The sequence below is a fragment of the Cyanistes caeruleus genome, chromosome 18 (assembly GCF_971803275.1).
Source record: "Cyanistes caeruleus chromosome 18, bCyaCae1.hap1.1, whole genome shotgun sequence".
NCBI lineage: Eukaryota > Metazoa > Chordata > Aves > Passeriformes > Paridae > Cyanistes > Cyanistes caeruleus.
Genome location: NC_141718.1, coordinates 10,560,691 through 10,585,740, shown reverse-complemented (window position 1 = coordinate 10,585,740; position 25,050 = coordinate 10,560,691). Strand labels below are relative to the sequence as shown.

Here is a 25,050-nt window from a genome sequence, read left to right as displayed (position 1 = left end):
GCACACAAATATGTAAGATATTACAAGGAAAGATTTATGACAAAAGAGGAATTTTAATTTGTTTGGATTATTGGTCCATTTATTTTTTTAAATTACTTTGGGATTTGTAACTTTATTTGTAACACTTCTGTGTGTAACCAGAGGATCCTGTGTCCCTTGGGGCTTGTTGCAGGTCTCCAGGGGACTGTGGGTCAGTGCTCTTGGGTATCTTTAGTCTTGCACCTGGTTTTATGGTATGGTTGTGCTTTTCCTTGGGCTTGCATCAGAGGCTGTCATCAAGCCCAGGACCTCTGAAATGCAAAGCTTCTCAGAGATGATGGGACCCTGCTGGAGTTGTGAGCCTGGGGCTGTGGAACTTGGTCCCTCTGTCCCTTGAGGGGCACAGACCAAGCTCAGGTCATGCTATTTTACATCCTCTGTAGCTAGTAGGGGCTGATGTGGGGGACTGCTAAATTACAGCTGATGTCTGGTTTCTTAAACCCCTCTCAAATCTTCCTCCCACAGAGATTTGCCTTTCAGGGAAGAGTCAGGAGCAAGCATAGGTGCAGCAAGCAGCCAAGGCCAGGACCCACTGCTCGGCGGAGGGCAGAGCCCCAGAGCTGGCATTGCCTGCAGACAGGAGTTAAGCCAGGGGATTCCCGACAGAATCATCGGGATTGAGGCTTGGGACTGGAAGCCTGAACAGTCAGGAGCGACGCTGGGAGCGGCTCCTCGCGGGCTCTCTGCATTGGAGTCCTTGCAGTTTGACTCTGAGCGAGCCCAGCATGGGGACACCGGGGCTGCAGGGCTCCCTGTGGGGCAGAGCTGGAGGGGAGGAAAGGGGAGGAGAGACTCTGGGGCAAAGAGGAGGCAGGGCAGGGAGCAGGGAGGGCAGGCAGGACTCGGGGTTTCTGGGCAGTGTTCTTTGCCAAGCGCCTCCAAAGAGCTTCTTGGTTCGGGTTGTGCAAAGTTGCCACGCTTTGTTCTTTCCCTACCGCTTCTGGTTTTCTTCCCCCCTCTGAAATACTGATAGAACTGTGGGTTTCCGTGGTGCTGTTTATATGCAGACATTTCTTAAATTTTCTTTTTAAATCATTTGAGTTGTCCTTGTTTTGTTTTGTTTTGTTTCAAATCTTCCTCCCACCAGAAGGAAAGATGTGGTTTGACCAAACAAATTTTTCTCCAGTTGGCTTAAACTGTGTAGAGAATGGCTGAAGCTGTAAAAGAATGTTTAATTCTTTCCCATCACCTTCACTTGAGAAGAAGAATCCCTTTTAAAAATCAGCAACAAAAGTTTTTAAAGGAATAAGTAGAGGACAGCACGAAGATCAGAACTGCAGCGTGCAAAAAGTTCCGAGTGACTTCCATTTTCATTGCAGTCTGTTCTTGCTGCAGTTTTGGATGTGTGCTGCTGACATGTCTGTGCCTCCACGCCCTCCAGCCTTTTAAATAGTCCTTTAAAAAACTGGAAGGAAAAATGATTATAAATACCAGCAGTTACTAAACATTTCTACAAATGTGTGGGTGGGATAAGTATGCTGCTTGAAAAAGAAAATGTTTATGGAAATAGTCTGTTTGATTATTTATGTATTTTTATCATTATGTTTTCAAAAATCTAAGGCACTTTGTATTTAAAAAAAATGAGGTTGCCAGCTACTGGCTTTAAGTTATTTGAAGTTGTACTGTTTTACTAATGAACAGAGTTTTGAGTGAGATGGGGGAAAAATTACTGTCAGAGTTAAAAAGTGGAAAAAAACCCTTTATTATGCTTAGTTAGTCTGTGTCATATGTTGAAAAATCGTAAGAAAATCTGACAACCAGTTTGTAGTAGTTTTGGCTTTTTTTTACTCAGAATATATGAGAACTGTTTTTCTTGCTGACACGATCATGAATAGATTTAAGACCTTTTTTTTTAAGGTTTGGGGATGGGGCGTTGCATTCCTTTGAGAGCTTTCATTTTATTTCAGTCTGAAGGCTCACTGTTGTGCAGAAAACCCTCAGAGCTCTGAGCTGCTCATGCTGGAATAATACTGAGCATATGATAATAGGACATTGTTGCAAGAGCTTTTTCAAATTGGAGAAGCCTGTTTGTGTACTGTAGAAATTAGGTCTGAATGTCCTAATATTACCTTTTCTTCTTTTCATAGTCCTTGCAACAATAGCTTTTGCTTTCCTTCTGCTCCCGATGTGCCAGTACTTAACACGGCCTTGCTCACCTCAAAACAAGTAAGGACTTGAGCAATCCTTTGCTCCTCTTTTTGTGTGTTGTGTTTCTTTCTTTTAATGAGAATTAAAGCATTAACCTCAGGGCTGATGTTTGTGCATATTTTTTGTGCCAACATCATGTTTCCACTTTGAAAGCAGGAAGCACAGTTTCTGCAAGTCACTCACACTTGCCAGCCTGGGAAATGCAATACCATTACAGGGGACTGGATTTCCCAACAGTGATTTTTAATAAGTTTGGTTTGTTTTGGCTGAGATTTTAGAGTTTGGGATTTGGCATAGGATTTTAATGTTTGTTAACATTGGACTCTGGATTTTAATGCTGGCTCTTTTGGAGACTGTAGTTAAACCAGTGGAAATTACAGTTGTTAATGTCATGTTTTGAAACTGATTTTATTTTTTAACCTTGTGATTGGAGTTCATGTTGCTAAAAGCACTGTCTTAGGTGGTGCTAGGAATGGTGGTGATTTCAAAAGAGGTGCCAAGATTTACAGGGTTTTTTCCATCTCTGCAGTTCATGCTTTAGACACAGTATTTGAATGCAAGGGAAGCTTTTACTTGTTGCTGTTTTGGTCCTATTTGTGGCAGAGGAACTTCCCTTCAGTTGTTCTTGGCATCTTTCATCAGCAGTTGAGCCTTGTTCCAACAGTGTCCATTTTCTGTTCTTTAAATGGAAACACAAAATCTTCCAGCTGATGTTTGTGTGTTGTTCTAGGATTTCCTTTGGCTGCTGTGGGCGTTTCACTGCTGCTGAGTTGCTCTCGTTTTCTCTGTCTGTGATGCTTGTCCTTATCTGGGTCCTAACTGGCCACTGGCTCCTAATGGATGGTGAGTATGTGAATTAAGGGGTTTTACTACTGGTTTGTGCCTGTTCTGACACATCATTTGCCTGGTGATGATGGGTGAAATTTGCTAATATTAATGGCTTGGCTGCTGAGCTGTGTGACAGACTCCCTGAAGAGCCACTGCCAGGAACATGCCAGGGGAGCGCTTGGAACACCTGTTTTTCTGGTTTGTAAAAGCTTCCAGGGAAGTGCCAAAACACTCATGAAAGATATTCTGCACCTGTGTGGTGCAGGGTGAATGACCAGATGGAGTTAAAGATGTATGGAGACAGTGGTTGTTTATGATTCATAGCTTGATCCTAAAAATCTGGTGAATTTTTGCTGGGCATCTTGTTGTTTATTGGTTCCAATGGTCAAATAATTTGTTGTGAGGCAGCTCACAGTAGCTGGTTCTCTTTGATCTCTGGGATGCTTACCTTGTGTGGTGAGATGGGCAAAACTGACAGTCAGCCAGGTGGCTTGAGGTGTGATTTACTGGGTTTTTTTCATTGTGATTGACCTGAATTCAAAGGAGCCTTCGTCCTGCCCTCTTGCCTTCCTTGTGCTAGCTCTGGCACTCAATCACATGGTAAACTGATGCAGCTCACTAGGATTGCAGCATACTTGGGTTTTGCCAGCCTATTTTGCTGCTGCTGCAGTGAGAGGAATTGGATTATTGTGTAGTCAGGTATGTGCTAAATTTGGCAGAAGGTAAGTGGCAGCATGATGGGATCTGAGGGGATGCAGTGGGTATAATAGCAAAGGCATGAAGGGGTAGCCAGGAGCAGGACCTCTGCTTCTCAGCAGTGGCAGGCAGCTAAATTGGCTTAGGACATGGTGTAATGGCACCCTGAGGTCCTGATTGCTTGAGGAAAAATTGCTGCAACAACATTACCTGCCCTTGAAATTGTTACATAGAAAACATTCATCCCATTAGCTTCCAGCTCCTCCTAAATGAGGTTGCAGCAGCGGTAGCAGCAGCAGGTCCTTAGCACTGAAACCTCTCATGGCACCATCATTCTTTCCTTTGTAGATGGGCACTATGCTTCATTTGTGGTTTGAACTCTTCAAAGTCACACCTGTTGTATGGAAGGGAAATACCTTTTAAAATACCAGATGGTAAAAATGAAAAAATGCAGACAAAGTCTGTTTTGTGATAAGCAGAGTAGCCAACCATGAAATCAAGGATGACACTTGATCTGCAGTAGCTGTAAAGCTAAAAGGAGTGTCAAGTGTGGATTCTGGCAGAATCTGAAGAGTTGTCTACACTGAGGTATCAGCAGAAGCATTTAGTTAAAAATAGTTATTTTTGCGAGTGCTTCAGTCTGACATGGTGGACTTTGCAGTAATTCGTCTACAAAGCTCTGAGCTGCTGGTGTTTGGCTTTTATTTCTCTTGGAGGTTTTTTTATGATTTACTGAATTGTGTTGGTGCTGTCTCGCTTTGCATAATTTTATGTAGTTTATTAAGGAGCTTGAACTATATATGTGATCCTCCTGCCATCTGTTTAAATCCAATTAAATCACTGTTTGCCAGTGACACTAAACAGGAAATAGCTGTTATTGGCCTTTGTCGGGGAAACACTGGAGCTTTAGTCCTCGTCCTGTGCTGCTGCTGGTGGGATCCCATCATCTCCACCTTCTCTGTGATGAGTCCTGGAGACTCCCGAGCCTCCTGGGGGGAGCGCGGCCGCTGCTCGGGGGGCAGGCGGGAGCCCGGGCCCCGCTGGGCACCGCTGCTCACCTCTGGGCCCCGCTGGGCACCTCTGGGCCCCGCTGGGCACCGCTGGGCACCGCTGCTCACCTCTGGGCCCCGCTGGGCCGGCCCGGCAGGAGCCCCTGTGTGGCCGGCAGAGAATGAACCAGATACTGCTGATGGCGCGGGCGGGGCCGGGGGAGGAGCTGGAGGAGCAGGGCGGGGGTTCCTTCTGAGCAGCAGCACATGCAGAGCCCTGGGTGCCCGCTCTCGGGGCTGTGCAGTTGATTCTGTCAGTGTGGAAGAGCTTTGCTGCTCGAGAGCTGAGGAGAACGCGGGCAATACCTCTTGGTAATCCTTACGACATCGAGGTGTAGCGGTTCATGCTGGAGCAGCCTTCAGTGCCCAGATCCTACCCTGCCCCTGCCTGCACAGCCCTTGGCTGAAGTGCTTCTGAAGGCAGGGACGTGTAACAGGGCAGAGCCCGTGTTGGCTTCAGGGGTAGTTCTGTCATGTGAAGATGCACCTTTAAAGGTGTTGAAATGCTTATTTCTCAGAGCAGATTGTTGGATGAGAACCACCAAAGATGGTCACTGCTTCCTGGTAAAGCCTGGTTAAAATAAAAGCTTTCCTATACAGTGGACAGAGCTGGAGATGTACAACAGGAATGCTGTTGGATGTATGGAATATCTGTAGCTAGAGAGTGAATTGCATGGATACCATGGATAGCTGGGAGTGTTCTTATTCCCTTCTTTTAAAGTACACTTTGATCAGATCAGAGCCTCACCTGGTGGTTTGTGGGGGGAAGTTAAAGCCTCCCCAGCTTACACAGCTTACACAGTGCTATGTAAACCAGACCCCACACCAGCAGCATCTTGGAGCTTTCACCTGCTCTGGATGCAGAAGAGCTGGAAAGCTGCCAGAGAGTCTGATCACATATGCAAGAATATTCTTAATCCTCAGAATATCTGTGTTCCATAAGGAGTGTGTTTGCAGGGACACTGGAGTTAATTTGTTCTGTTAATTGACAGTTAACTCCTCCAGGGCTTACTTACTCAGCCTTAACCCATTGCCCAGCACTTCAGAGCTGCTGATTGTGTGGCTGCTGTACCTCTGTCTTTCATCTTTGGCTATGTTTTTAATGATATGAAGTCTATTTCAGTGAAGATCTTCCTTGTATAGTTTATCAACACTGTGCATGAGCTTGGATGGGGAAGCTGGCTTCCATTTAGAGAAGTCCATTGGCTGCACTTTGGCCCATATTACTTGTACTTGCTCTCAGGCATTCCTGCTCGTTTTTTAAATTCATTAGTGTTTCTTAAAGCATTTGCAAAACTGTGTAATTATTAGCATGTGTATTTCACTGCCAGCTGAAGGATTTTTTCCATCTTCTTTTCTACCCAGTATTTGCTCAGTTTGATGCCTTGTGCCTGTGTTCATTTCAGTGAGTGAGAAATGGGGTGTGTGAACAATAGATAAAACTCATACTGGTTACAGAATTTCCATTTCTCATTAATTATAACCTGGAAATCCTCTCCTAAATATAGGCTTACTTGAGCTATTATTTTATTAACACTGGCTTTAGAGAAACCTCTTTGATTTGATTTAAACAGCCTGTTCCCTTGTATTTGCTCTTCTGCCGAGGAAGTCTGTAACTCAGGGCTATACTGAATTACTGAATGCAGTTCTTTTTTCTTGTGCTTTGCTGTGTCAAAGTCATGTCAAAGTCTTTAAACCTCAATAATTTGCTCACATTTTGTAGCTAGTTAGAGTTGTGCAGCATGATTTAGGATACATTTTAATGTCAGTGATCCCGCTGCTTTGTTAAAACTGGCTGCTGTGACACTTGGGGTTGTGCTAAGGTTGCCAGTTCCCAGGAGATAAGGTGGGCTTGGCAGAATTGCTGGGATGCAGCCCCTGGGCACTGCAGGCAGCCACGCTGGCAGGAGGCCCAGGGCATGTTTATCCCTTGAACGTGTATGGATGTGTTTCCCTAGCAAGTGGATGGAAGGTCTCCCCAGCTTTCATGTGAAATGTAAGTGGAAGGTGACTTTACAGCCCCATAATTACAGCCTGAGAATCCAGAGGTTAATTTGTCCATTTTGGCTAAGTCCAGCTGTCACACTGGTGGGCATGTGCATAAAGGATTGGCTTCCCTGCAGTTCCACTTGGCAAAAATGGGATTGCAACTTCTTACAAATTCTGTGTCGTGTTAGACAAAGACATTTTATTGACAAATGTCTGCATGATTGACTGTAATCTGATTCCAACAGGGCTCCATTATTCCTTGCAAATAGACTGATATCATAGATTAAAGCTGATTTGCTGATTTAAGTTTTTTAAAAATTTGTTTTATTTTAAGTATTTCTTTGAAGATTTAATTGTAACCAGTAGAAATACATTCAGTTGTCAGTTGAGTATCCTTGGTAGATGAGGCTGGGCTCAAAGAAGCAGGCAATGACACAAATGTGAAGGTTTTTGTTTAAAATCTTGCCTTTTTACCCTGACAAAATTCCCTTTGGTACAGAGAGAAAATCTGAGCTGTGTCATGTTGTTCAGCTCATTGATCTGGCTGAAAACTCACCCTTAGAAGAGATTAGGAAAAAACATACCCATATTTTTTCCCCTAACCTTTCACACACATTTTGGTTATTGGGAAATCCCTGGATATCTAAATGATGATGTTTCATGGTATCCAGGCACTCTTGCACAGTCTTGCCCAAGCAGAAGTTTGGTTTGAGTGAGTTTTTGTCGGACCAAGTTTAACAAATCACATTAACTGTGCCCTTTCTGAATTAAGAGTCAAGGATATTATTTATTTTACACATTTCTTAGAAAAACCAATAGAGGAAAAGTAGAGGTTTGTGTTTGGGGCACAGAGAATCCAAAGTTGTTTTGCTGCTTTTGTTTTAAAGTGGGTAGTCAGGGTTGTGCAGGGGAAATGGAGTCTTTAGGACAGAGGGCATGGAAACATTTCTTTGTGGTGGGTGGTGGAAGTTGAGTGGAACAGGCGGCTGTGCCTGCAGAGGGATCTCTGCTTCCATGGGAACGTGGTTGCAGTTGGCTACTGAATGTGTTTTGACTTTGCTTAACCCTGGTGAGAAGAATTTCACTGTCTGGAAGTGATAGACAGTCATCTAGTGCATGCAAAGCTGCACAGGTGCAAACAGAGGCTTCTTTGGGGTCCTGGAGGAGAGATACTGGCTTGGGATTGGTGTTTTTCTGTTTGTTTTGCTATTTTTAATGAACTAATGATGTCTTGCATTTTGTAGCTCTGGCTATGGGCCTGTGTGTTGCAATGATAGCCTTTGTTCGGCTGCCGAGCCTGAAGGTTTCCTGCTTGCTGCTCTCTGGGTTACTAATTTATGATGTCTTTTGGGTAAGTGTTTGGTTTGGTTCTGCTAAAACTGTTTTTATGCTTTGGATTTGTAATCGGCCTTGGGCCAGTGTTACATTAATTCTACTGGTATGAAGTTGAGGAAATCTGGCAAAGCCTGAAGATTGGCTCCACCACTCCATTCTGAGATGCTGAATTCTACAACAGGATGCACAATTATTTTCTTGCTGATACTTGAAATACAGCAGAAATAAGATCAGAATATTTTGACTTTTGCATATTATTAAAATAAATAATAATTTGGACCTCAGATTGTGAAAGCTGGCTGAAGATGGGAACAAGCGTTTCCCCCCCCCACAGAGCTGTGTCCACAGTGGCACAAGGCACTTGTGCTGGCTTCTGCTTAGCAGTGAAATCTGCAGAACAGGAATGCAAATGCACTTACAAACAGGTTGGCATAAAATCTTAGTGCACTTCTACAAGAAACCTGACAGAGTGTGTTCTGTAGCAGCAAGAGGGGTTTGTTTTACCTTTACATAGCACCCACTGGCAGCCAGAGATTCCAGTGGGATGGGCTGTAGCATAAAAGCCTGTTGGAGACAAGGGCTGCCTCATTCCATTTATGAGTGAGCACCATGCTCACCTCTTTGTTCTGCAGCTCTCTTCTATTTTCAGGGTGCTGTTATCTGCTCTTGTCATCCCACACTATCCCCTTGTTGTCCACACAGATCCTTTGCCAAAGGATCTCAAGATATTAATCAATATCTTGATATCAGAAAGAATATTCCAGTTATTCTTGAGGATTAATAGTGTAAAAACCTGTATCTGAATTTTTGAAATACATTTTGCCTTTTATCATTATTTACACAATGTACGTATGAGGAAAATGTCCTTTGTTTTCTTGAACAGCAAAGCAAAAATACATTCAGCTTGACTTGCTGTTTAATTGCATTTTGTAACTTATGATTACCTTGCTCTGTAGGTCTTTTTTTCTGCCTACATCTTTAACAGCAATGTTATGGTGAAAGTGGCCACACAACCAGCTGATAACCCCCTGGATGTGTTATCCCGGAAACTTCACCTGGGACCAAATGTAGGCAGAGATGTTCCCCGTCTGTCACTGCCTGGAAAACTTGTATTCCCAAGGTAAAAGCTTCTTTTACTGTAGTCCATGGGAAACATTTCCCTCCATATACTTAGTAGTACTAATTCTGTTGGGAAATCCCTGTTAAGTCATTCCCTCTTCATGCTGAAGAGGAATATTAATGAGCAGTGAGGACTGGACACTTTGCTCATGCATAGAGGAAAGACCCTGACTGGGGTAAAAGATGCCCTGTTCAGAGCAGGATACTCTTCTCACTTGGTGAGAGTTCTGCAGCCTGATGATTGCTAGGGTGACCTCACACTTAAAAGCAAAAGATCTGAGGTTTATTGTAACATCACAATACCAGATTACTGTGTTTGGGATGATTGGGAAGGGTCTGGAAACTTGATCTAAGCAAGGGTGGTTTACCAGGCAAGTGCAGTCTGAAGGGAAATTATTCCACATTGTCCCTGCTCCAGGTGTTCTCTGATGGCTCAGATCTGTAAGCAGACACGCCCAGGGCCTGGTGGGGGCAGTAAGCTCAGTGCAGCAGCAGTCAGGCAGTAAGTTTTGTTGGGCTATTACTCTATTCTTGTTTCTTTAGATGCTGAGATGCTGAAATTACAGAGATTAGAGGTTGATTGTCTGCAATGATAAAACCAAAATGGTTCACTTTGTCAACTTTGTGATAACTTAATTTACCTTCATTTTCATGAAAAATACCTTGCATTTAAGATAATGGATGATTTTAGTTCATAATCTTTTTCACAACTGGTTCTTTTCTGGGAATCTGGCAAGACTGTAGTTTTCTGTTTTGTTTGAATGTCCAAAATGGGTGTACTGCCTTGTTTTAGATCTGCATGCACCAGGATGAAGATGCACTTCAAGGGTAATCAACAGTCAGATCAAAGGGCCAGCTGGTCTCTCCCACCAGCACTGAGGAGGGAGGGGACTGAAGTACTGGGTTAGTGGATCTGTTTCAGTGAGTGATTTAAGGACAAAAGCAGCTTAAAGACTGCTGAGAGGAGGAAACTGGTTTGGAGCAATGTCATCCTTGCCCAGATGGGTTTCTATAAAACTGAGGTGGTGAAGAAATCACTGAGAAAAACTTCATTAGCCAGCATTGGGTTCATGTGCAAGTTTGCCAATAGAAAGAGGGGCTGTGCCAAATGAAGCTCAAATCCACAGTGGATGAGTCTAGAGTTTGTCACCTTTTGTTTTGGCCATGAACCCAATTCCAGTTGCTCTTTAGTTCCACAGGCAGCCACTTCTCCATGCTGGGGATTGGAGATATTGTGATGCCAGGGCTTCTGCTCTGCTTTGTCCTGCGTTATGATAACTACAAAAAACAAGCCAACAGTGATTCCTGCGGTGCCCCGGGACCAGGGAACATCTCTGGGCGTATGCAGAAGGTTTCTTACTTTCACTGCACACTTATTGGCTATTTTGTAGGTGAGTAATTAGTTCAATATTAAGAGCTGCCTAAGTGAGCAGATGTGGGATTATTGTAGTAGGTTTAAAAGATGATGAAAGCAAGTATAAAGAGGATTTGAGAGGATGCTTGGTTATGTTCTTTTTAATCCTCCTGTCTGTTTTTATTGGCATGGTCTACGGAGAAAAGCCCTTCTGTAGTCTTCAAGAAGGGCTTCAAAAAGATGATAGTATTTTTCTTTTTGTAGTTGTTGTATTTTATTTAAAGGATAAAAGAGAATATCAGTGTTTTTGTTAGCACTTGCACTTTGCTTCACTGGCATAAAAAGTGTTGTAGCTCATACCTGAGTGATGGGAAAAACATGGAAGTTTCCAGATGAGAATTATGCTGTGCATAGTACATAGCAAATTCAAGTAATTCACCTAGGCAATGCCTGCATTTTTGTATTCTGATCCTGACATAGTAGTACATACAGAAAATCATCAGTAGTTACAACTGGAATGCTGTTTATAATTTGCTGTAGCCAGCTCTTTCCTGCCTAATATAAAATAGGCTTTTTTCTCCAGTCAGGGCATGTGTGTGCATGTCCTGACCTGCCATGGCCCTTCTGAGGCTGAAAAGGGAAGATCATTTCCTACCAATAGCCTTCCTTCCACCACACCTTGATTTTTGCCCCCTACATTCCCTTCCCTGTCCAGGAAAGTCTTTCCTGATGTGTGGAGCCCTTACTCTGAGCCCCAACTGCTCAGGCCAGGGGCCACAGACCAGCAGTCCCAAGAGCAGCATTTCAGTGCAATGCAGTCATCTCCCCCCATCACCTTTTGTTGTATTTTGTCTGAATTATTCTTGGCTTAGTCTGAGATTCAAAACTGGACCAAGTGACTCAACACAGCCTAATATTAAAATAGAATAATTTTTCACTTGTTTTTTTTTTTGTTTCAACTGCATTCAAGAAGGCAAAACACAGAGAAGTACCTTTCCTCACCTGTCTCTCAAAATGGGGATGAAGGAAGCCTCAGTGGATGAAATGCTGAGAACATCAACCAGTGCAACCTGAAGATATTTATAGTGACTTTTTTCTTTTACAGGTTTATTAACTGCAACAGTAGCTTCTCGTATTCACCGGGCAGCCCAGCCTGCCCTGCTCTATTTGGTACCATTCACTTTATTGCCACTCCTCACCATGGCCTATTTAAAGGTAAGAGGGGAGGACGTGGGCAGCAGGGAGCTGTGGGCCAGCTGGCAGCAGGGTCATTGTCCTTGCACTGGGCAGCAGCTCTTGGGGTGATGTGTGTCCCTGGCAGCCCTGGCCCAGTCTTCATTTCAGAGGACTGAGCAACTGAGAGATGAGTTCATGAAATAGAAGATCATTAATGCACATAAAGTAGCAGTAATTCGAAACTAAATAAATTCTGAAATATTAAATTCTGTTTCAATTGAACAAGTGAATTTGTCCTTGTCTAGTTGGTCATGAAATACCATGTGCACAAAGTCTGAACAGTGACTGGAGAGGCAGAACCTTGCTTGCCTCTTCCAGTCACCTGTTCTGAACAGAAATTGTAAAATTTACCTTTCCTGTTCCAGGGCTGTTGTTGGAAGCACACATCTAACACTCTACAGAGCAGAACATAAGTAAGGGCAGGATTTTTAACCTGAGTAATTATTTCCTTCCCGTCAGAAACCTATTTTGAGTAAATCTGCTCTAGAAGTGAGACATTCTGGCCTGACAGGAAAAGAATTTATTTTTGCTGTCTGTATTGTAATATGCAAACCAGTGAAGAATGAATGTGCTCTAAGACTTGTTTGCAATTGTGTGTGCATTTTAAAATGTGAATTCTAAGCAGAGTTGAGAGTTTCTGAGGGCACGGTCCTTGTGCTGTTTCCCTCCCTAGGGCGATCTACGTCGCATGTGGTCTGAGCCTTTCCACTCCAAGTCCAGCAGCTCCCGTTTCCTGGAAGTATGATGGAACGGACAGGAAGTGACCTGAACTTCTGCCTTGGTCCTTTTCACTTTAACTTGTGGCTTTGTTGTCTCCTAAAGCTGGACTGGCTGGTACTTGGGAAGGTACCAGTGATGGGACATGTATGAAAGGACTTTGTATTAAAGGAGGGAAAGAAACAAAAGCTAAAATCCCAGAGCTCCGCGTGACTCCGTATCTCCCTGCAGATGTGGAACTGGGGACCCTTTGTGCAACTGCAGCCACTTTCCTCTTTTCCTCACTCAGATGGATTAGTACCAGACTATTACCTTTGTGAGAGAGGAAGAGACAGACTTGAAACTAAAAACGGCTTGAAGTCGTTCAAAAACTTGTGAACACTAAACACAAAAACGGTTAAGCAAACTGAGGCTTCTTCAGAGAACCCCTCGTGGACATTGGGACCAGTTTCCTGCGGGACTTCGGTTTTGAAAAGAACTGAGACAGAAGGTCTTCTGTCACAATACTGGGTTTTTTTGATTTATTAAATATTTCCTGTGGTGTGAGGTTACTTATTAAATCCACAGACATTGAGTGACTTCTTGCAGTATACATATAAAAATTTGTTGTAACAAGTTACATTTCCACCCAGATGTCATATTGCAGTGAAAAAGGGCACGATTTTTATACATATATATATACACACATATAGATATATATATGAATAAATAAAAAGGAAAACCTGCTAAGATCATGCTGTGTAGCAGACAGGGGCTTGCTGTAATTTTTAGCATGTAGCGCAATTACTCTGGCTTTATGTATATGGATCTACAATGAGCTGCTGTTTTTTCCCCCCTCCTACAACTGAACCTGCAGTTTAAAACCAAGTGTAGTATTTGTACTGGTTGTACCATGAATTTTAGGGGATATTTGATTTGATCAATGTAGCAAACTAGGGAAGAAAAAAGTTCAAACCCAGCCCTGTGTGTCTGAGGGGGGAGGAGGTGGGGGTGTCTTTTTTCTTTTTTTTTTTTCTCCTTTTTTTGATTTTTTTTTTTTACGAACAGCTCCCTTGCAGGTTTTTAGTAGTTCCTTCTTGACCAGTGCATGTATTATAGCAGCAAATGTCTTTGTGCTTTCTGATCATAGTAATGTATCACTTGTAAATACATTTTTTCTATTTTCTATTTTTTTGTATTTTTGCATTTTGTTTCATTAGTGTGCTGTATTTTTCCATGCCCCTGCCCCTCAAAGAAAAAAAAAAAGAAAAAAGAAAAACTGTCCTTTACTGTTGTGACTGGTTGGAGTTTGTGTGTTGACTGCTTTGTACCTGTAGCCTGTTAAAATGTGGATTTTATTCTTTCTTTTTTAAAACCAGCACTTCCAGTTGTCACTTTATTGCCTGAAGGGCTTCCCTGAGGTAACAAAATGTTTTTCCTTAGAAGCACTGTGCCAAGCAGGGTTTGGGGAGCTCTCCCAAGAGCTCATAGCTCTTGTTAGGTGACAGATGCTGGGAAGTGTCAGTGGCATGGGAGGAGGAGGAATGCTGGAGACTGACTCTGAGCACTGAGGTGACTTTGGGACCGGATTCATTCCAGGTAAGACAGGACTTGGTCAAACACCTGAAGCTCTCAGCACTGTCAGGTGGTACAAGAAGAGCAGTGGACATGGCAGGAAATGTTGTCCAGCCACATGTGTGCATTGTCATTAATGTCATTAATTAACCCCTTCCTCTGTTCTCAGGCAGGTCTGGCACGGGTGGCAGAGGGGCTGATGCCTCTGAGCTGGCTGGAATGCACCTCCAAGACAGCTGGAACCTCCAAGGAGTAACAGTAAGACACGACTCAGCCCATGTGGTGGTGCTGAGATTTAGCAACGTGGGTGGGACTCTATCTCTCACACACACACACACACACACACACACACACACACACACACACACTCCCCGAGTTCTCTTCTTTCCCTCAACTGAATGCATTCCCTCTGCCATGGGCCTGCAGTGCTCATCCTCAGATAACTGTCACTTTTTAATGAAATTACAAGTTCTTCATTGAGAATCTGCTTTTTCTGTTCATGCCAGGTGTTAGGTCCCAGACTTGCTTGGGACAGTGAAAAGACATCAGTTTTGAGCTATACCTCAAAGGTAAGGTGAATAAAAATACTGAGGTGGGTATTCAAATAAAAAAGACTTTTTTGGTGGCTTTTGTTTTGCTGAGAAGTTCCAAGCAGTGGAATAACAACTTCAGATCCACTTCACTGCAGCTTTGTCTGCCCAGCCTTTGCAGCTCTCTGACAACTGTGCACAGCTCAGGTGCCATCAGCTTCACAGCAGTTCCCTCCTTTGGAATTATTTCTCTGGAATTTCTCTGGAATTAAAATACAATGTCTTTCTCTGTTTTGCAGCAGCATTTTTAGGCCATGCCTGTTAAACATCCTAATGAACAATTTTTACACTTAGAGAAGCATTCTGGAGAAAGTTCTAGAAGTGCTAATTGATAAATACTTAATGAGAATTGGTTTAGCTTTCTCAAAAAAGCCTGGCCTTCCTTGTTAAGCTGTCCTGCCTCCCTTTGTGCCCTCAGATTGTGCTGGGGCCTCACCCAGGTGAGCATACACTGCTCTGGGAGGGGTTTGTGCCCCTTCAGCCAGCTGGAAAAGGATTTTGGTGTTTTGTAGAGGTTTACTGAAGTTTAACTGTCCTTTCCCAGAGCTTTAAAGCTGCAAAGCTTTGTCCCACAACTCTCCCTCCTCAAATCATTCAGAGGGATTAGAAATGGATCCTACCTGGCTGCTCAGCTGTGGGGCCTCCCTGCAGATGGACTTTTGGTCCTTGTCTTTCCAATCTGATGTGTCTCCTCTACTTGAGGATCAAACTGTACCGGCTGTTTGGGTCCTCTGGATTTTGGGAGACTCTGTAGGACCTGGGTTCCTGTCCTCATTGGGTCTGGTACAGTTGCTGATGTCTTTACTGAATTCCTTAATAAACTAGACACAAAGTCCTGCAGTGAGATTGCCCAACCACCTGCCCCTTCTGGAAAGTTGTCAAAAATAACTATTTTAGTAATTGACTAACATAAACCTTCTTGCTGTCAAAAAAGTGATAGACTAGGGTGTGCTTACAGCACAGTTGTCAGGACATGGACCAGAACTGTAGTGTACAAATCTGCTGACAGGTCTGGTTCTCTGCTGCAAACTGAGAACAGTCAGCTCAGAAATGGTGCTGTTTGTATGTCACACTTCACCTTGCAAACATGATGAGTTCCAAAATTTGAATTTGCAATTGGTTTTTTTGTTCTAGTTATAGCACTGTCACATTTTCTTAGCACTATTCCATGTCTTCATTCTATTATTCTTCCAGGCACTTTGTTTTTTTACTTCAGGATGTCTTTCAAATACAGCATTTTCCATCTTTTCCAAATTCCCAACATAACCTGGGTGCGTGGCTGTTGCCAGATCTGTGTTGAGGGCTCTCAGTTTAGGCAAAACAAAGATCTAATATAAAATCAAAATAAATTTGTCCTTTTTTCAGAACAGCTCAGGAAGAGTCTGAGCTACATGATAATAAAAGCTATCAGGTCTAAGGTAGGGCAGGAAGTAACTCCTAGTTACTGTAACTGTGTTTTCTAAGGAAGGATTCTAGTTCAGGTTCCACCTGCTTCATGCCTCATAACTAGTTTGATGTACTCTCAAAGCATTGTGGGGCAAAAACCACAAGGTCCTTGAGAAGTGTAGCTTTTGTTCTTGAAAAGAGACTTATCTCCTTCCCCACTTGTTTCTAATTTATGTATAACCTGATTTTCCCATCTCTGTGCCCCAACTTTGCAATGTTGGCCGAGTTTTTCAACTGACAAAAGGTTGTGGCTTCACATGTGAACAGACCCTTGTCTTCAGGGAGAGCCTGGCCCTGCCCCACCTGGGTTTGTGCTGAGGGTGGCTTGGTAAGAGCTTCTGATTAAATGCTGCAAAACTCGTTTGTGTTTTGCCTTTTCAGCAGTTCCTCTGCAACAGCCCTGAGGAGCAGACACACACTCATCAAACAAAGTTCTCTCAGCCAGCAGCAGCGAGGAGTAAGCTTGAAGTATCTTGCTCTGAGAAAAGCCATTGCTTTGCTCTGGGAGCTCTTCTAACCACTGCTTTTACCCCCAAAACAGTGCAGTGTCACAGGGCACCAAGCTCTTTCTGAACCTGTGGCAGCAGGGAAAACTTTCAGAAAGCTTTTGTTTGAAAGCTTTTTTAACCTTTTTTTTTTCCCCTACCTCAAGGTTGTAGATTCTCTCTCCTCTGTCAGCTGAGGTGGTCCCAGCCATCAGAGGGTAACAGGGACGGTTTCATTCTGTTCTGGAGAGAAGCTGCAGCAAATTAGAGCTGGTTATGAGGGAGGCTGAAGGTGAAAAGGGGCAGTCAGCAAGCACTGACAGCACAGCAGATCTAAGAGAAGCACCTGAACAAGAGGGAAAATGGGCTGGCAGAAGTGTGACTGACTGTGCTCGCTCAGTGGGGATTCAGCTGGAGCACAGCATAACAGGAACTCTGCATTGCTGAAGTCCTCACGTCCCTGCAGCTCCTGTTCTACCCAAGTGGCTGCAAGGAGAAGTTAGTGTAAAATAGAATCCCACAGCTTCAGGTACCATCATAGAAGCCTTGCATAATTTACAACACATTCACAATCATTGGAATGGTTTTCCAGTGGGAATGCTCCTGTTGAATGCACTGCCTGGCGCGTTCTGTCAGTCATTATGCATGGGAGAACAAGGAGAAACTGAGCACTTGAGGCCCTTGCCCCAACACGCTGTTGCACTCCAGCACCCTGCACAGGGATGACTGACATCACTGAGAACTGGTCTCACTGGTGCATGCAGGCCCTGCTGGTTTCTGCTCCTGTGTCTTGTGACTGGAAGAAATTAAATTAATTCACATCTGCATTAAAAAAAAAGGTATGGGAGTGGTGGTCCTTTAAAATCAGGTTTTATTTGTCTTCTCTGCTCTCTGCTTCTCTGCTCTCTCATTCTCTAACAGAATCCTGTTAGTCTTTTCTGCACACAAGTCTAAATAAAAGGCACCACAGGAAGATAACCATTTCCCTCTAGTGAACTTGTTTGGACAAGGAGGCAGACTGGACCATACAGGCTCTAGTCTTAATCCTCTCCCTCTTCTCCTGAGTTTAGAGCTTTTCCTTTGGCTGTTGACACTGCTAAAGTTAATGTCTTAGTGATCACTGATTGAGGATGTGCTACTGCTAAAGCTTTCTGGTGAGGTTTGGGTGACATCTCTTCATTTCCTCATTGCCCAAAACATGTAGAGATTAAAAGCTGTTACTGCCCTATCAGGCACTTCCTTTCTTGTTGATATTGCAGAAGCAGATTTGGGAGCAAAGGGGGTTTTTTGGTGTTTTGGGTTTTTATACAAAGTAGTCCTAGGCATTTCAGGTTTGACATCCTTTGCTTCTATCCCTACATCCCAGGGCAGCTGAGTGAGCAGGTGCTGGGCTCTGCTAGCCCAGATCAAGGGATTCTTTCTGATCTGTGTTTTCACATCTATGCAAACAAAAACCACAGTCTGTGCTCAGAGCCCTCTCTGTGGGTTGTCCCTGCATGTCCTCCTGTCTGGCTCCTCTCCTGCAGAGAAGGGCCCTGCTTCAGGGATTACCTCAGCCCAGGCTGTCCTGTCAGGAGCTCCCACACAGCTGCATCCCACACCTGAACTCCAGTGAAGTCTGATCTGCAGAGGCACGTGACCAGCAGCCTGAAGCATGGCCCAGGGATCATGGCTCTCAGTACCTCTAACTCTGGCACTGGTTGTCCAGTGCCCTGTAGTGACAAATTTAGCAAAATCGGCAGTGGCTGGCAAGTGCTGTCATTTTGCCACTACCAAGCCATTCCAACAGTCCACTTTAGGAAAAGCCCCAAGCACAAGCTGCCTCCTCCTTCCTGCACTCACAGCCACCACTTACAAACCTCAGTCCAGCCTCCATGTGCCATACTTTGTCCAAAGAAGAATCAGCACATTTTAACTCTAGAGGGTCATAGTTATTAATTGGTGAGGAAAACCTCCATCCACAGCCTCAACAGCCTCATGCAAGAGGGTCAGACTCCACCACTGTGCACCATTACAAGGCACTTGCGGCAGTGTGGTGCTCCAGGCAGCTTCCTCAGCCTCGGTAGGCCTTCAGCAGCTGGCCTGCAATCACCAGTCTCTGGATCTCACTGGTCCCCTCGTAGATCTCGGTGATCCGAGCGTCACGGTAGTGCCGTTCTGCTGGCATCTCTGTCACATAGCCCATCCCACCCAGGATCTGGATAGCCTGAAACAAAGGCAGCAGCTTAGAAAGAAAGCGGGGTCAAGTAATCTGTTTTCTACAGAATGCACATGCACACACACAGCCATTTTAAGAAGAAGTGAGCCCAGTGCAAGCATAATGGGGAGGGTGGGACACATGGGGATGGCTGCAGCTCATTTGTGATCATAGGAATACACAGGACTGATCTGGATAAGAGCAATATGGATACTCCAGATGGGAAATTACTGCTTCAGAGGTATCTGTTAGTGATCCAGATTCTAAGATGCTTTTACTAAAGATTGGGGACACTTAAGCTGAGCAACAGAGGCTGTCATCCAGATACAGTGGTGAAGACTGGTGGCCCTAAGCTTTCTCCCACATTGTTGCTCTTTCTTAAAACTGCCACAGCCCTGGAGAGCAGCTGGCACAGGCCACTCTAATAATACACCTGCCACAGGCCAGTTATAAATCCCTGCCCTCCTACTTCCCCACAACCTGTGAAGATGGTTGTGCTAATCAGTTTCAGACATAGGGTTGGTTGTTTCCTTGGTTGGTGTGTTTCAAATATAAATTAGTAAATGCCATCCCACCTTCCCAAAGCACTTGTGAGACATCCAAAGTCCCCACCCACATGATGTATGTAGAGTTGTCAGTCGACAGTTACCTGATGAGCAATGGATGTTGCAGCTTCTGATGCAGCCAGTTTGGCCATTGCCGCTTCCTTTGGGGAAGGAAAACATCACTGAGGGTGTAGCTGTCACAAAGAGGAACCCCTCACCTGCACAAGGAGCTTGAACACTCACAGAGCAGCTGTGCAGAGAGGCCTGAAGATGGTGCCAGCCAAGAGCAGCAACCCCTCTCCCCTTGGTTACAACCAGTGCTGAACTCGGGGCTGCTCCAGGGTGGGCAGCAGGCCCAGGACCTGCGGGGGGTTACAGCCAGCAGCACTGGCTGGGCAGTCTCTGAGCACAGCGATGCTCTATGGAGAGAGGTTCCCTGGCCTTGAGCCTGTGCCCTGTGCTGTGGCTGCTGGACAAAAGGGCTGGAAATACCTTAGTGAAGGGCTTTCCATTGTCCTTCAGCATAGCAGCTCTCCAGGTCAGCAGGCGCGCACCCTCCAAGGCCACAGCCATGTCTGCCAGCTTGAACTGCAACAACAAACACTGCCTTTGGTCCAGGGCCTCTGCCTGCACAAGGGGACAGCTGAATCTCACCCCTGGGTGAATTCTTCCCTGAATTCTCCCACCCCTAGGGCCAGCTAAGGAAAAGAAGCCTCTCTCCCAACAATCTGTTTTAACAGCATTTGAAACAGAATTATCAGCCTGTTTACCCCAGACAGTACAAAGTGCACTGTGTGCCTGATACCACGCCCAAGAGCACACAGGGACTCTCCACCAGCCCCAGCACCCTGTGAAACTGCCCCATGTGCCCAGCTTGTACCTGCACTGCCTGGAGCTTTGTGATGGGTGACCCAAAGGCCATTCTCTTCTCAGCATAATCCACAGCACAGTCGAGAGCTGCCTGTGCTATTCCAAGTGCCTGTGAGGCAATACCAATCCTTCCTCCATCCAGAGTTTGCTGAGAAAGACATTAAATATACAGAAGTCAAGTCATTCTTGATCAAGAACAGTACACACACATTTCTGGTGTTGCTGGACAGCTGCTGTAGCCTTAAAATCCTCTGGTCAGAGACCTCCTTGATTCAGAATGTTCCCAGTTATGCAGGGATAGAGAGCTGTAACAGGCAATGCCACTGCAGAGAGAAGGCAACAGTTCAGCAATAGAAGGAGAAAGGAAAGGGATTGCTTATTAGCTGGGAGAAAAAGAGAGGGTGCAAAATAAGGGAAACAGCACAAGGATGTGCTCTGGAAGGGGCTGGAGAGAACTCTTCAGGCAGGCCCAACTCACTGCAGCTGATTCTGCTTTGAAAATCTGGTCAGTTTTCCTTTTTTACCCTCATCGTTAGGACACACATGTGAAAGCGTTTTTCAAGCTGATTAGTGAACCCAGTCAGTTACCTGACGTAGCTCAAACACCTGCTCTGCCCCTCTGTGCACAGCAAGAAACTGCAGCACAGGGAGAAAAGGCTTCATCTTCTCAACCCTAGGCTGAAGGTCTTTAAAAGAACCTGTTGGTCACAAAGCACTTTTAGTTCTGGACATAATGGAATGGGCTCTGCCCCAGGGAGCTCAGCCCAAAGTGTGAGGCCTACAAAGGGTGTTTTGCCCCTCCAGAGAGAGCAATGACCACTCTCAAACTCTCAAACTGTGCTTCACTGCAGAAAACAAAGCTGTTCCCAGCTGCCCTGCTCCTCCTCAGAAGTCACATGCATGTCATAATCATCAGTCATTCACCTTGAGAGACTCTCCAGAAGTTGTCGTGCGCCTCCAGGACAACTTTCCTCTGTCACAATATTCACATAGGGATATGCCATGTTTTCCCTTTATCTATGGGTACAACTGGAGGAACAGAGCATTGGGAAGGAAGAAAAATTAAAATATACTGCCCCTGTTGACACAGCACCACAGTGGCATCAGCATTGCTCCAGCTGAGAACTGCCACAATAGAAGTGCTGTCAAAGATCTGTGTAAATTAAACATTCATCAGACTCTGGGAATGATTCCTCCTATATTGGCACAAAGGGTCAACAGCTTAACACAACACAGAACAGCTTATGCAAGCAGTCCTCACTGAAGTGACTGCCTCTGGAAATGGTTTACCAAATGGTAAGCTTGGGAGCTATGGCTGTACGCACCCACAGCTGCATCCCATCCCTCTCTTACCATGGCGATTTTGAAGCCCATTCCTGGCTGCCCCAGGAGGTTGGCCTTGGGTATCCGGCAGTCCTCAAATATCAGGTTGGCAGTGGAAGAGGCTCGGATTCCCAGTTTGTCTTCTTTCTTCCCCAGTGACAGCCCAGGTGTTGGCATGGGAACCAGGAATGCACTAATGCCCTGCAACAAGACACAAACTCTTAGGAATGGTGACTTCTTACCTTTCCACTTTTGGCTGTCAACAGGCTCCCTCCATTTTACATAAAAGCCACATGTCCAGGTAACCAGGAGGAGGGAGGGGAGAGCTGAGACAGAACAAAACCAGCACACATCAGCCCCTCCTCTGCTCAATGCCTGCACAGCTCTAAAAACACAGTCCCAACCATGGCAAAGTTCTCCACAACTCCTTCTCCCACCCCTTTTCCTGACAGATACAAACTAGCGCACCTTGTGCTTCAGGGATTTATCTGTAGTAGCGAACACCACGGTGGCTGAGGCATCCCAGGCGTTGGTGATCCAGGCCTTGGTGCCGTTCAGAACCCACTCGTCCCCATCCAGGCGTGCCACGGTGGAGGCTGCACCCGCGTCACTGCCATTTCCTGAGCAAAGCAGCAGCAAACCTCAGGTGATCGGTGAGACACTGGGGGCAAACTCACTCCCCACCTGCACCCCATCAGCTCATGGCACTTCTTGAGCTGTGGAATTGTCACCACTGTCCCCCCTGCACAGGACAGGGAAAGGCCCATGTGTGCAAGACATGCCCAGAGCTCTGCTCACACAGGGAATGAGTATTTTCAGCAAGGACCATAGGATGGCAGTTCATACCTTGGGTACTGAGACTTAACTCACACAGAACTGCTATAAACCACCCTTTTACAAACTGTGCCAGTTTCAAAGACCTAAAGTCCATCCTAAACCTGACCAAGGAAAGAAGCTACACCACGTTCTTTGCAACAGGGATGGTAACAGTCACATCACCTGGTTCACTGAGAGCAAAACATCCAATTTTCTCTCCACTGGTGAAGGGAGCGATCCACTGGTGCTTCTGCTCTTCAGAGCCAAACTTGAGTATTGGCCCTAAATACAGGGACTTTAAGAATTTAGTGTTGTTAGTGCCTCTTGAAGGTACAACCAATTGAGTAACTCCCTAATGTGCTTTCCAACATGCCAGAACCCACCACAGGAACAGATCCACTTCTCCCAAACACCCCTCTGCAATGCCAACCTCACTTCACGCCTGCCCCTCACACTCACGTTATTGACGCTGACGATGACGCCGGTGGATGCGCAGCCCCTGCTGATCTCCTCCACGGCGATGGAATAGGCCAGGTAGTCGAGGCCTGCTCCTTTGTACTTCTCTGGCACGTCCATAGCCAGCAGCCCCAAGCCACCCATCTTCTTCACCTGCACACAGGGAATGGACAGGTCACATCCTCTGCAGCACCAGTGCGCCAGCAAATACAGACAGACACATAGAGAGCAAGACATGTCATGAGAGGGCTACACCCAGAGGAAAAGATGCACACAATTCCTGGTGAAATGGGAATCTGAACAAACTGATAAGTGTCCCCAGATCCCAGTGACTTCAGCAGGAGCTGTACACAGTCACTGTTGTTTAGACTCTTTAGCTTGTTTAAAGAGCTGTCGTCAGTACTGGGAAGGGGGGAGCCTTCTGAAGGTGAAATAGAGAGACAGAATTCCACCAGCATTTCCTCAGCCTCCCACCTATCAAGCTCTAACCTTGCATGTCTCCTGTCAGTAGAAATGGGAAATCTAGCTGATAAAAATCATCGGAACTTTACCTTTGAGTCTGCTGAGCTTCAGCCTAGGACCGCACAAGAGAAGAATTTTACAGAATGAATGGCTTCAGAAAACAGTGGTGCAAGGTGATTTTTTTTTTTTCATTCCCAATAAAGCTAGATCTTGCTTCCCAGAGAATTTTTTTTGTTATTACATTGCAATCAATCTACCCCAAGTTCCCCAGCTAGACCCCTTGCTTTGCAACCATAAACCTCTCCTTACTTTTAGAGGAACCAGGGAGAATTTTTAGGCACAGAATTTCCCTCCTATGTGGGCACCCAAAATACCAATCCTCTACATTAAATCCAGAAGACGAACAAGACAGCCACTGATTCTGTGTATGTTGCTTCATCTTATTAAACACTTGTTTGCATCTTAAAATTTCCCCTACACATTCAAGTCAAAATATTCAGAATCAAATGTTAAATTCTCAGATGAGAACAGTAAGGTTATTTTCTTCCTTAGGGTAAATGTGACTTTACTGGCTAGCATCCTTATACCTTACTAGAGAGAGCACTGTGACAAAACTTTCATGCCTCCAACAGGGTTTGCCTGGAGTCTCTTAGCTAATGTAATAGGATTTATTTTGCTGGAGCTTTGTATTTCATTGCTTAACACAGACACTGGTGTGTCTTTTTACAAGAGGAATCACTGTTTTGGTGGGAATTTTGATTTATTCACAGCCCCAGAGGATGAGCAGCATGTACTTCCTGATCACTTTTTTCCACCATCTGAAATGCATTCACATCATCTATGCTTGCTCACCATAAACCATTATGTGCAGTCTGTAGAAGTATTTAATTAATTTTATAAATCAATTTTATAGTTGTATTATAGCCTACAGGCAAGTCTGTAAGAGAAATAAAAACTCAGTGGTACTAAAGCCAGATACAGAGAAACACAAGTAAAGGTGAAGAGCTCAAAATGCCCTGTGGGAATTACAACGTCCACATTCAGACCAACAAGTTGGTCTAAACTTCAATTTCCTGCTAAACCGGAGCTGGATGTACATTTTGCCTCGGCCCAAGAGGTCGTGCCCCAGAGCAGCAGAAAGGGGGGGGGTCTCTGCCTGTGCCATCCCAACCCTCACGCCCACCTGCTCGGCCGGGAAGCGGTGCTCCTTGTCCAGCTGCGCTGCAAGCGGCATCAGCTCCTTCTCCGCGAAGTCCCGGACCGTCTCCCGCAGCATCTGGTGTGTCTCGGGCAGCTCGGCGCTCTGGTACACGGTGTGCAGCCGGCGGCACCGCAGGGCCAGCGCTGCAAGCGGGGAGGGGACTCAGCGCCGCCGCCGCCCTTCACACCGGCCCAGGGGTGGGCGCCAGCCCGTGAGGGGCTCTGAGGGTCCCCCCACCCCAGGACACTTCCCTGCGGCTCCGCGGCCCCGGCCCAGCTGAAGGGCGGCGCCACTTCCTCGCCTGAGGGGATTCGCCTCAGGCAGGCCCTGAAGGGCACCGGGACGCCACCTCCCGCGCAGGCCGCGGCCCCTTCCCGCCCCTCCCTCGTGCCTCGCAGCTCCCCCAAGCAGCCGCAGCAAAGCGAAGCCGCTCCCGCCGCCCTTACCCCGGGAGGCTCCGCCGCCGGCGCAGCGGGACACGACCGCCACCATCGCCGCCATGGCCATCGCGCCGCCTGAGGGAGCGCGGGGCCCCCGGCGCGTGCGCCCCGCCCCCGAGCGGCCCGGCCCCGCCCCGCCCCGCAGGGCCGCACGC

The 25,050-nt window shown here is 45.8% G+C and overlaps 2 protein-coding genes across 4 annotated transcripts in view; one reads left to right on the top strand and one right to left on the bottom strand.

Annotated features, from left to right (window-relative positions):
- The window catches only part of SPPL3 (signal peptide peptidase like 3), a 56,319-nt gene extending 42,541 nt beyond the window's left edge, over positions 1 to 13,778 (top strand). For all 3 annotated transcript variants that reach the window (XM_086855675.1, XM_086855674.1, XM_086855676.1), the window contains exons 5-11: positions 2,127 to 2,205; positions 2,918 to 3,030; positions 7,994 to 8,100; positions 9,041 to 9,204; positions 10,395 to 10,594; positions 11,663 to 11,772; positions 12,467 to 13,778. In XM_086855675.1, the coding sequence (XP_086711801.1) occupies positions 2,127 to 2,205; positions 2,918 to 3,030; positions 7,994 to 8,100; positions 9,041 to 9,204; positions 10,395 to 10,594; positions 11,663 to 11,772; positions 12,467 to 12,538 (845 nt within the window). In that variant the 3' untranslated portion in view covers positions 12,539 to 13,778. The remainder of the gene's footprint in view (positions 1 to 2,126; positions 2,206 to 2,917; positions 3,031 to 7,993; positions 8,101 to 9,040; positions 9,205 to 10,394; positions 10,595 to 11,662; positions 11,773 to 12,466) is intronic.
- A 3,661-nt stretch (positions 13,779 to 17,439) lies between these two features.
- ACADS (acyl-CoA dehydrogenase short chain) lies at positions 17,440 to 25,018 on the bottom strand. Its single transcript, XM_086855671.1, has 10 exons — positions 24,902 to 25,018; positions 24,438 to 24,598; positions 22,796 to 22,945; positions 22,520 to 22,631; positions 21,989 to 22,140; positions 21,551 to 21,721; positions 20,208 to 20,345; positions 19,820 to 19,915; positions 19,432 to 19,488; positions 17,440 to 18,791 (listed from the first exon to the last, which is right to left on the bottom strand). The coding sequence occupies exons 1-10, from the start codon at positions 24,960 to 24,962 to the stop codon at positions 18,639 to 18,641; spliced, it is 1,251 nt and encodes a 416-aa protein (XP_086711797.1). The 5' UTR covers positions 24,963 to 25,018; the 3' UTR covers positions 17,440 to 18,638.
- Positions 25,019 to 25,050: the final 32 nt, after the last annotated feature.

Bases quoted from the DNA above. Each gene is read 5' to 3' on its own strand.
- ACADS (XM_086855671.1), bottom strand. From the start codon at position 24,962: ATGGCCATGGCGGCGATGGTGGCGGTCGTGTCCCGCTGCGCCGGCGGC. The intron at 22,946-24,437 runs GTGGGCGTGAGG...CCCTGTGTGCAG, and splicing joins ACCGCTTCCCGGCCGAGCAG to GTGAAGAAGATGGGTGGCTT. The intron at 20,346-21,550 runs GTAAGAGAGGGA...TGTCTTTCTCAG, and splicing joins TGGGCTTCAAAATCGCCATG to CAAACTCTGGATGGAGGAAG.